Raw genomic sequence first — 12,587 nt, 5'->3', positions numbered from 1 at the left:
CATGTGTATTCTCTCAACGTTTAACATTCCAAAACTGACTGTATTTACCTGAATACTCTGCATTTTGAGACAATTTTGTATGTATTTGACCATTTAAGTGCAATAAACCACAAAAAAGTTTGAGCTTTTGGTGGCTTTATAAGAGTTTTATATATATATATATATATATATATATATATATATATATATATACACTTATATATATCAGTGGTGGACGCGCGCGTTTGGTGCGATTGCAAAACCTGCGGGAATTACTAAAATTGTACGCAAAACAATACAAGTACTATTCAACCGGCGTGAATGAGACAAGAGTGAGAGGAGGCGGGTGTGTGTCAATTCGCTGTTGGAGAGAATAAGGGTGAGAACGTGCAGGTGGTATCCGTGTATCAATACTGCAAAAAAGGAGTATTGGAGCCGTTCAGATATTTCAGTATCAATATGTATTGACATATCGATATTTTGGACAACACTAGTAGGCCTACATGTTGCATTTAATTTGTGTAAATGTCACTACCTGCATTTAAGCCAGCCTCGCATTTACAGCCCTTAATTCCTTTTCGTGGACACATTTGGGCACGAAGGTCACAAGTGTGATTCCAAAATGTTTTTTAAATAAATGTTATATCACCATCTTTGATTAAATTAATTCTATCAATTTATAACTTTTTTGTGATTTTTGGGGTATTAATGAATTTATTTACCTCTAAAAGTACCATATTTTTTATGTAAAATGTTTATTTTTATGTTATATTTGATATTTAACTTCAGTAAAAAAAATTATAAAAAAACATATCAGCAAATCCAGAGAGCCAAAACCTAAAAATGTGGTGACTTTGGTGACATCTGGTGACCTATGATGGTATTCATTTCTTTTTAAAGCTAAAATATCAATAGCCACTAGATGGCAATAGAACTCAATGGCTGCATATGGGCTGAACTCCGTAAACCAATGTTTTAACAATTTTTTATTATTATTATTTTATTGCCCAGTTATTGGCTCATTTAATTTCTTTGTTTGTGTATGTGTGAGTCACTGTTTTTTTATTTGACAATGCAATGCTTTTGTTGATGTGTGTGTTTGAGTGTGTGTGTGAGTGTTTGCCACATTGAGAATGTTGTATAGGCTCACTCCTTCATTTGTTTGTATGTATGATCTGCATTGTGTTGGATTTATAGATTTTTATTAGACAAATTAAAAAAAATATGCTTGGAATTACAGTTTTTTCCATGAATTCCTACGGGTGCCCATTTTTGTCCACGAAGGTGGGATTAAGGACTTTTTTTTTTTTGGCACTTAACATTGTAGAATCGAGTCAATTTTTTTGTGGGTTCAGGTGGCAAATTTAGGAAAAGTAGCCATGTCTTGTACTGCTCAGATTAAGGAAAGTATAAAAAAAAAAAAAAAAGTTTTGCCCTCATTTGTCCAAAAGATGGCTTTAGGGTTAAGTTGTAGAATGCAGTTGTCTGAACTATGTGTGTACAGAACAGAATTAAACACTAAAAGGTGAACTGACAACCAAATTTAGCTGCAGTGTGTACGTGGCCTATATAAAGCACCTGATACAACCCTTTAAGATTCTATATAGAAACTTTTCTTCTAAAAGTGTAGAGAATTTCATTTTTGGGTAATTGTCCCTTTAAGAAATGAAGCTTTATTGATGGCCACATAAGTAAAACAGGTTTAAGATCAGTCCTAATTAGACCGGATCTCTAATTATCTTATTCGTTGACTCAACTTGATTGTTTCCCATTATAAACAGGTTTGCTCATAAGTGCCTAAACGTCACTGCCTTGAAGTGTGTATAGAGTGGCACACTACGCACTGTAGCAATAGCAACAGTATTATAAAGTCATCAGTAAGACAACTCACACATAAAGACGACACACTGAAGTACTACAGAATGAAGAAATGCCTTCAGGGATTACAAGTCTCTCAACTCTCAAAAACTCTTAGAAAGTAAAACAACATAAGAAAAATGTGGAGGGATTTAGATTTAGATTTAGATTTCTTTTCTTTTTTTAATCTTAGGCCTGAAACATACTCTATGCAAGTATGAATATAAACATTTTAAGCAATGCAGATGTCATGTTTTGAAATGGGTTAAAATTGAATTCCCATCTTAGTGCAATTATGTGTTGCATTTTCGGTACTGCCACAAGAGACACTAGTTGTTTTCTTCTACAGTTGATATTTCTATAGTTTTAGAGTCAAAGTTAAAGCTAAAAAATATTTTATAGCTTATATAAATGTAATAATCGTATAATTATTATAATAGCACAGACATTTGAAGGTTACTCCAGTCCTCCCTTGAGGTGTGTTACTGCCACAGTACCACAAGTACTGTATGTACTGTACGCGTTCACATCTGTCAACTATCATTCTGACTATCATCAGACAAACAGAGTTCCGGTTTGGTGATATTCGACTTTTTGGGGGATTTCTAGGCGTTGTATTTCATGTCATGTTTTTGTTCATCTCGATTTCTCACTGCTTGTGTGCTTTTTTGGAGTGAACTGCGACACTAACAGAGTCTCACGTATAATGTCGTACAGTCTGACATTAAAGACCACCGAGATCCCACTGTGTGACATGGCTTAACGTGGGGATCATGGCTTAAAGGGTTAGTTCACCCAAAAATGAAAATTCTGTCATTAATTACTCACCCTCATGTCGTTCGACACCCGTAAGACCTCCGTTCATTTTCGGAACACAAATGAAGATATTTTTGCTGAAAGCTGATGGCTGAGAAAGGCTTCAGATAGGCCTCCATTGGCATTCAGTACATTGACACTTCCAAGATCCATAAAAGGCACTTAAAACGTCGTTACAAAGTCCATCTCACCACAGTAACTCTACAATAATTTTACGATGCGACGACAATAGTTTTTGTGCGCAAAAAAAATCTAAATAACACCTTTATCCAACTTGTTCTTGTCTTCCGTGTGTGCCTCCACGACGCATGCGCGAGAATATGACGTAGCGCAGGGGTTCGGGAATCCATGAAATGCACACTTAAGCCCCATTTTGAGAACTACGCCGAGACCTAAAGCACGATCAATGTAGAATCCAACAGCTTAGATACGCGCGTCTTCCTCTGCTTGTAAACAAATCGCTTCTGGGTCATGTGTCCGAACGCCGGATCTGCATCATATTCTCGCGCATGCGTCGTGGAGGCACACACGGAAGACAAGAACAAGTTGGATAAAGGTGTTATTTAGATTTTTTTTTGCGCACAAAAACTATTTTCGTCGCATCGTAAAATTATTGTAGAGCTACTGTGGTGAGATGGACATTGTAACGACGTTTTAAGTGCCTTTTATGGATCTTGGAAGTGTGAGTGTACTGAATGCCAATGGAGGCCTATCTGAAGCCTTTCTCAGCCATCAGCTTTCAACTAAAATATCTTCATTTGTGTTCCGAATATGAACGGAGGTCTTACGGGTGTCGAACGACATGAGGGTGAGTAATTAATGACAGAATTTTCATTTTTGGGTGAACTAACCCTTTAACTTTTGTGTGTGTGGTCCTGGTATTCCCTACGTTATGGGGATCAAATGCCCCCATGAATTTTGACCTTGTCGGGCCATTTTTTGGTCCCCATGAGCAAACAATCATACAGAATGATCTTTTTTGAAACTCTAAAATAGCAGAATTTTTTTTGTGTGAGGTAGGTTTAGGGGTAGGGTTAGGTGGATAGAATATACAGTTTGTACAGTATTAAAACCATCATCTATAGAATATCCCCATAAAACATGGAAACCCAACGTGGGTGTGTGCGAACATACCTTCTTGGTGAGCTCATTGGCCTCGTTTATGTAGCGATCCCTCTCTTTCTCCAGCTGGTAGATGATCTTTCGTTGTTTCTGTGCTTCGTCCCTGTAGTTTAAAATTTCCTGTTTCAGAGACTTCATTGACTGTTCGTTTTCCTTAACAATGGTCTGCTGTTTGTCTGTTTCATTTGCCGCCTTGATCATATTCTGGGAAAATATGCACATAAAGAGGTTACACAAAAGATCACTTTGTAAATATACTTAGCAAGAGTGACTCAAGATTTACAGAAAATAGACATAAAACCCGAGCTTGAGAATAGGATGATTTTACTCTGTGATGTATTGCTGTTCAATAGATCAAAGAAGCCATTCTCCAAGGTAAGCTGATATCAAAAGCTATGTTTGTATACCACAGTGTGTGCGTCTGTGAGACGATGTCTCCTGTGCAATTAAATATGAATATCCTGTTATTTTCATGCACAATAGCAATGCAATATTCAGCACATCAGCAGAATCATCATGCACCTTCTCTTGTTTTCTGAAATCCATCTGTGGACCATAACAGTGTGGGGAAGTTATGAGAACAATGAAACTGCAGAACTGCCTCAGAAAATTAGCCATGAGGATTAAAAAATAAACCTCAAAGACTCGCTTAAAAGCTAACCTGGTACTAAGATTTGCCCAACTTTGCCCACACCCCACCCCTCACCAGCAAAGCCTGGCTAGAGAACGCAATTTTAGCCGAGTGGGACTCCTACTAAACGTGATTTCAGCTTGCTTTTGTTTTTAGGGTCTACTGGAAAAGGTTTTCATGCTTGAATGTTCAAAAACACATTTTATAATTGTCGCAGCACCTCTTTTCCCAGTCTGTCAGTAACGCTCTATTTGGTTTCGATCTCTATGATGCCCCTCCTTCTGAAAAGCACAATGTGCTCTGATTGGTCTGCTGGATCAGTGCGTTCGAATGCATTTCGGAAATGTCACGGCCCTTACCATAACCGTGAGTTTCAACACACTACTCAACCTTTTTTTTTTGCTTATATTTTTCAATATACTGCAATATATGCATTGACCTTGTATGGCTATATTGATACATATAAAATATTTAGAAATGAAGACACAAATACATGCAGGGCCATTTGCGGGTGGATTTCAGTTGTGTAACACAGTCACTACCACCAACCACTTTGCCAGGTTGAATTTTATTGTAGACTTCCCAAAACAAAAGGCATCTGTTATAATCATGTAGCGCATTATAACCAATCACACGCGATTCTGTTGAGCTTATGAATGCAATATCTAATAATCAGAGGCGTTCAGTTTAGTCATCGCTGAAAAGCCAGTGTTTTATTGTTCTTCAGAAAAATCCTCCAGGTCCTGCACATTCTTCAGTTTTCCAGCATCTTTTGCATATTTGAACCCTCTCCAGCAGGGACTGTATGATTTTGAGATCCATCTTTTCACACTGAGGACAATTGAAGGACTCAAACAAAACTACTAAAAAAGGTTGAAACATTCACTGATGCTCCAGAAGGAAACACGATGCATTAGCAGCTGGGGGGTGAAAACTTAATGAATTTGAAGATCAAGGTAAATTGTACTCAATTTGTCTTATGGGAAACATGCAAGTATCTTCTGTTGCTTTTGAAGGGCAGTACTAAATGAAAAATATATATATATATTTAAACAAAATAAGAAACATTTGGACATCTTCATCCTGCTCAAAAGTTTTCACCCCCAAGCACATAATGCATCGTGTTTCCTTCTGGAGCATCAGTGAATGTTTCAACCTTTTTTTAATAGTTGTGTTTGAGTCCCTCAATTGTCCTCAGTGTGAAAAGATGGATCTCAAAATCATACAGTCACTGCTTGAGAGGGTTCAAATATGCAAAAGATGCTTGAAAACTGAAAAATGTGCAGGACCTGGAGGATTTTTCTGAAGAACATTGGGCAGTTTAACTGCTCAGGACAAACAAGGGACTCATGAACAACCATCACAACAAAAAAAACACAAAAAAAACAGCCGTGGATCATCCAGGGAACGACACGCAGTATTGAGAATTAATGGTTCAGAAACTTTTGAACGGGGTTATTTTAATAAATTCAGCTTTCTTTCTTTTTTTATATATATATGTAAAAAAAATTAGGTAAAATATCTTATTCAGGACAGTACTAAATAAAAAATAACATGCATTTTGTATGATCTCTTTTATTTAGTTAAAATTATTCACATTTTCACAGATTCTGCAAGCGGTTCACATACTTTTTCTTGCCACTGTATATATCTAAATATTATGAAGTGTATTAGTGAATATACAATTACATACCTTATGATATATTAGTAAATATATTGTCACATATTTTTCAATATATGAAAAGCGTCAATTCCTTAAGTATTATTTAATATATTGTAATATATTAACACAATATATTATGTATATTTTCAAATATACAGTTAAATAATTTCATATATTAATCATTCCTATATAGGAAAATATATTATCTTTAAGTAAGGGAAATTAGAAACACGTATCCACACACCTTATTCAGGATGCCCCTCTCCCGCACCAGTTCATCTATAGCCTTCTTGTCCATATCCATCTGATTTTTTGCGGCCTCCATTTCTAAGAAAAACAGAAAAAAGGCACTTGTTATTTAAGTTTTTCAAAGCCAGCGGGATATAACGCTAATTGTTACTTTTCTTTCTGAAAGGCTTTTCGCTAATATGGTTGTTTTCAGAAGCACTTTCCACAGTCTGTGAAGGACCAACGTAAAATAATTACACAATTCAAAAAGCCCATTATATGCCTGCAGGCAGAAGGGGGTAGAAAAGAGAACTGGGACATGCAAAGACAGAAAGAAAGAGTGAGAATTAACGAAACAGGAGAATGGAACGGTGCCGTGTCTCGGCCGTCAGCGAGCAGGCTTGCATGAGTGGACAATGTAGGGCTGCACTGTCATGTGAAATGGCCATTCCATGTTCTATCCTCGGATGACCCCGCCTCCCTCGTTCTTCGGACGGCCAGCTCACTGACCCCGCTGTCACAGCCCATCTCATCACTCACCCAGCCAACCCTGATTAGGATGACAACATCCATCACCGTGGAAGCCCCGATTAAGATGACAACAGGGCTCGGGCTCCATCCATCAAGGGTCAAACACCCTCCATCCGAACCGTCCAATCAGAGCCTGGAGACTTTCACTAATATGAGGTATCTTTATAAATTACTGGCTTGATGACAAGTCCGATCATTTTTCAAACTGCTCGGATGGGATCAAGGACACTAAGACAAATTAAGTGCACATTTTGCATTTGTCACTCCACAAAACTTCCACGCATACTTTTCTCCTCCATTTGGAGATGTTCTGTAATTTCAAAGACACTGTATGATACAGTATGTTATGTAGATATATTACAATATGTTCTGATAGGAACCACAGGGGGGAAATACTAAATGCAAATATTTCAACCCCAAATCAGAAAAAGTTGGGACAGTATGGAAAACGCAAATAATAAAAAAAAGAAGTGATTTCTAAATTTACTTTGACTTGTATTTGATTGCAGACAATATGAACACAAAATATTTCATGTTTTGTCTGGTCAACTTCATGTCATTTGTAAATATGCATCCTTTCCTGTCATTCAGACCTGCAACACATTTCAAAAAAAGTTGGGACAGTAAAGCATTAACCACTTTGTAATGTTGCCATTCCTTTTCACAACACTTAAAAGACGTTTAGGGACTGAAGACACCAAGTGATGAAGTGTTTCAGGTGTAATTTTGTCCCATTCTTCCTGCAAACAAGTCTTAAGGTGGGCAACAGTACGGGGTCTTCGTTGTCGCATTTTGCGCTTCAAAATGTGCCACACATTCTCTATTGGAGACAGGTCGGGACTGCAGGCAGGCCAGTCAAGTACCCGTACCCTCTTCCTCCGCAGCCAGGACCTTGTAATGTGTGCAGAATGTGGTTTTGCATTGTCTTGTTGAAATATGCATGGACGTCCCTGGAAAAGATGTCTTCTTGAAGGCAGCATATTATGCTCCAAAATCTCTATGTACTTTTCAGCATTAATGGGGCCTTCACAGAAGTGCAAGTTACCTTTGCCAAGGGCACTGACACAACCCTATACCATGACAGACCCTGGCTTTTGGACTTGTTGCTGGTAACAGTCTGGATGATCCTTTTCTTCTTTGGTCCGGAGCACACGGCGTCCATTCCTCCCAAAAAATACCTCAAATACTGATTCATCTGACCACAGTACACGTTTCCACTGTGTGATGGTCCATCCCAGATGCCTCCGAGCCCAGAGAAGTCGACGGCGCTTCTGGACACTGTTAACATAGGGCTTCCTTTTGGCACAGTACAGTTTTAACTGGCATTTGTGGATGTAACTACGTATTGTGGTACTTGACAAAGGTTTGCCAAAGTAGTCCTGAGCCCATGTGGTGATATCGCTTATAGATGAATGACGATTCTTGATGCAGTGCCGCCTGAGGGATCGGAGATCACGGTTGTTCAGCTTAGGCTTGCGCCCTTGTCCTTTACGCACTGAAATTCCTCCAGATTCCTTGAATCTTTTAATTATGTTATGCACTGTTGAATGTGAAATATCCAAATCTCTTCCTATCTTTCTTTGAGGAACATTGTTTTTAAACATTTCAATAATTTTCTCACGTATTTGTTGGCAAACTGGCGATCCTCTGCCCATCTTTGCTCCTAAAGGATTAGACCTTTCTTGGATGCTGCTTTTGTACCAAATCATACAATCACCTGTTGACATCACCTGTTTCAAATCACATCATTATTTAACCATTTTACCTCATTACTAGCCCTAAATAGCCCTTTTTTTTAAATGTGTTGCAGGTCTGAATGACAGGAAAGGATGCATATTTACAAATGACATGAAGTTGACCAGACAAAACATGAAATATTTTGTGTTCATATTGTCTGCAATGAAATACAAGTCAAAGTAAATTTAGAAATCACTTTTTTTTTTTTTTTTTTTTGCGTTTTCCATACTGTCCCAACTTTTTCTGATTTGGGGTTGTAAAAAGCAACTAATCATCCAATAGCTAATGCAAAAGAGAAATTCTTCTGTGTTTTGGCATTCATCTCATTTGTTAAAAGCATTTTGTTAGAGAGCATTGACGGGTTGTATGAAATCTCATCCTTAAATAAAGATTAAAGATTTGTTGTGTTTATAGTGAATTATCGGCTGCCAAAAGCTTGAAACTAACCAAATTCAAGAGACATTAAAAAAGTCCTATTTAAATTTTCCTATTTACCTTATGCTATGTTAATAATTTACTATTATTTATTTAAATAATGTATATGTTATTATTTTTAAAATTGTTTCTATTATATAAATTATATTAAATATAAGCATTGTTGGTTCTATGTAGTTCATGATAATGTTAATACATATTATATAAATAATCATTATTTCATTTATATTACTTTCTGTTAACCTTTGTACACTCTTAGAAGAAAAGATAACTTTATAGAGGGATTATTTTTTTCATGCATGTGATTTTAGTTTTAATTATTTAATTTATTTTTATTCCTTCTTTATTTGAATTGAATTTTTAGAATTAAACAGCTCTTAAACATACTTATCACACAAAAAAACTAACCTTGTGAAACAATATGCAATCATTTAAGACATTTCTCCTCATAGAATCTTTTTGCATAAAGTGTTCTTTAATATTGAGTCAAAAACACTAAGCTTCTATATAGAACCCCATTGAACCTTTATTTGTAAGAGTGGCCTACTCTTGTAATTGATGTCCCATATAAAATCTGGGGGAAAAAAGAGTTCTGAAGCAAAACCATCTGTGTAGATTCACTATATATAATGGATTTACATAAACACAGAGCACAAAGAAAAGTTCTGGCCAGAGAACATTATAAAACAGCTAAATCACTTTCATTGAAAGTTCACATTCACATACTCATGTTATAGGCATACATATTTCCATCTTACTATATTCAACAATTATTTCAATGAATGGCACAATCACTTTATTTTATGCTGCAATTGTTCAACTCACAACCTATACTCAGACAAAGCTCTCTGGATTACAGGTCAGATGGTCAATAACTGATGAGACTGATGGAAGTGTCCAGCAACATTGGCCCTAGGGTATCTCTGAGCAGTGCAGCCTGTATGGTATGAAGATTCTCTGCCTTGTCACTCACAATCCAAAGTGATTAACTTTACAGGGACAGTCCTTAGACTAGAGCAAGTTCAATGGTGACGGCTCAACCTGCAGCTTTCTAGTTACCAGACCAGATCTTTACCACTATACACTATTGACCCATCAGACACTTGGAGCTGAAACCATCAGGATCCACTGCCTTTCCTGCATAGAGTCTCCTGAGAAATCTAACTTACGCTCAGCTGGGATGGACAGACCATGAGTATCATCAGGGTAATGGATGCTGGTGTTGGCGAGAGGTCACATAGTGTCTGGAAGAAGAAAGACGAGGTGAGCAGGTGTGCAGGGGAGTAGCAAGAGATGGAAGACCAAAGGACTCTGAGTCCAATCTGTTAAAGAACAGTTTCCGATCATATGTCATTCACCGCAGGAACTTGTCTCGGATATTAACACACAATCCTGCCTCAAAATGAGTACTTTCAGTAGACAAAGCATTTACACTGGATATCTTTTAAACATGTAAGCACATGGATCTCTTTCAAAGTAGTTCTCAAATGGCTTTGCTTTGCTTCTCATCCCAAATTTTACACAGGCCATCAAGTGGTAACCCAACACACTTCAAAAATTATTTATCGGAAAAAAGTCACAAAAATGTCCATAAATCGCTGAAATTGAAATGTGGAAAGACTGAAATGGATCAATATTACTATGAACTGGATGGGCCATATGCAAAATATGAAAATAAAATAAACTTACGTGTGCCTAACATGAAACAAATTTTAGGCTAAATATTGTATCAGTGTTAGCCATGTTATTAAGTGATTTATTTGTCCTTTGAAGTACACAACAAAAGACATGGTAAGCCTTTTCTGTTAATTGATAGTTGATAGACCAATTTTTTTGCTGTCCTATGCACAATCATAGTAGTTAGTAGCATTTTATTATCTCTATCATTTGCCCCCCCCCCCCCCCCCCCCCCCTTTAAACAGACCTTCGACCCATTTTCTGTGTCGCACGGATTTACAGCCCTGATCCCTCATGATCCTGTAAACATTTGTTTTGAAACTTGATAGTTAATGTCATTTTGTTCCATTCATTTCCCCTTTTTATTGCTCCGTTATATTACCCCTTACAAAGCACAAATAAACAGACCATACGCCTCCAGATAAGCGGTCTGAGCACTGAACATGAATCAGGCACCGAGACTAGGGTCACTTTATCACCCTGGAGTCCAATGCCGCCCATGTTTCCTTTCCCTTTCTACTCTGGAACTGTGGTGCGCACACACCCGAAGCCTCTGAGGGTGTGCAAGGAAATATTTGTAATGGCGGGAAAATTACCTATAAATTTACAGGTTTGACATGTCAATGTTTTATTGACAAATCAAATTTTACATTGCAAGCATTAAGGCCCGTTCACACCAAGGACGATAACAAAGATAACGATAAAGATTAAGATTAAAGAATAGCAAGGTTTTTCACCACAGCTATAACGATAACTGCACAGAGAAACAATATCGTTGGAATCAAAATCAGAATGATTTTATCCAGCTGATGAACGATAAAAACATTGACAGCCAATCAGAATAAATCCTGCTGTAACGATCTCGAGCATTTAAAGTGACAAACAAGCACGCGCTTAGAATAAACAGAACGATATCTTCGTCCACTGGTGTTGACGCTAATATAGTTATCTTTATAGTTATTGTTCTTAGTGTAAACAGGCCTTTAAACGTAATGCGAGCATTTTTTAATACCATGTATTCAATTTCCCTACAACCTAACAGAAATCGTTAAAATAGGTGTCCTAAAATATTTCACCTTTCTCTGTAAACAGCACAAAAGAGTCCACAGCAGCCCACACTTTTTTTAGCCAACCAGTGGTGTGTTTCCCATACAATGCTTAACTACCATTGTACGATGCATCATTGAAGAAATAGCTAGTAACGACTGTTTCCCGAAACCATATGGTCGCAAATTTGACGTTCAACCACAACATAAAAACTTCCTTTAATTAATCTATTTGAGATCAAATTAATTACAGATTCAATCATAGGCTCCTTCTAATGTACTAGAGCACATACACTGATCAATTAATATCCTAATATTGTGTTGGTCCCCCTTCTGCTGCCAAAACAGCCCTGACCCGTCAAGGCATGGACTCCACTAGACCCCTGAAGGTGTGCTGTGGTATCTGGCACCAAGATGTTATCCATGCCTCCATGGATCGGACTTGTTTGTTCAGGACATCCCACAGATGCTCGATTGGATTGAGATCTGGGGAATTCGGAGGCCAAGTCAACACCTCAAGCTCATTGTTGTGCTCTTCAAACCACTCTTGAACCATTTTTGCTTTGTGGCAGGGCGCATTATCCTGCTGAAAGAGCCACAGCCACCAGGGAATACCGTTTTTTCAATGAAAGGGTGTATATTGTCTGCAACAATGCTTATAGGTGTTATGTGTCAAAGTAACATCCACATGGATGGACCCAAGGTTTCCCAGCATAACATTGCATCACACATGCCTCCGCTGGCTTGCCTTCTTCCCATAGTGCATCCTGGTGCCATGTGTTCCCCAAGTAAGCACCCGGCTATCCACATGATGTAAAAGAAAAAATGAACAAACTGCGATGCACTGTGTATTCTGACACCTTTC

At 37.6% G+C, this 12,587-nt stretch overlaps 1 protein-coding gene across 1 annotated transcript in view; it reads right to left on the bottom strand.

Moving 5' to 3' along the window:
- The window catches only part of cfap58 (cilia and flagella associated protein 58), a gene marked incomplete at both ends in the record, with an annotated part of 183,719 nt that overhangs the window by 134,378 nt on the left and 36,754 nt on the right, over nt 1-12,587 (bottom strand). The window contains 4 exons of the mRNA XM_079813233.1: nt 3,787-3,978; nt 6,313-6,395; nt 6,469-6,526; nt 10,169-10,321. Coding sequence (XP_079669359.1) covers nt 3,787-3,978; nt 6,313-6,395; nt 6,469-6,526; nt 10,169-10,321 — 486 coding nt within the window. The remainder of the gene's footprint in view (nt 1-3,786; nt 3,979-6,312; nt 6,396-6,468; nt 6,527-10,168; nt 10,322-12,587) is intronic.

This window comes from Gobio gobio, assembly GCF_949357685.1.
Source record: "Gobio gobio genome assembly, chromosome: 3".
NCBI classification, from domain to species: domain Eukaryota; kingdom Metazoa; phylum Chordata; class Actinopteri; order Cypriniformes; family Gobionidae; genus Gobio; species Gobio gobio.
Note: the sequence above shows the minus strand (reverse complement) of the source record. Positions and strands in the feature narration are given on the sequence as shown.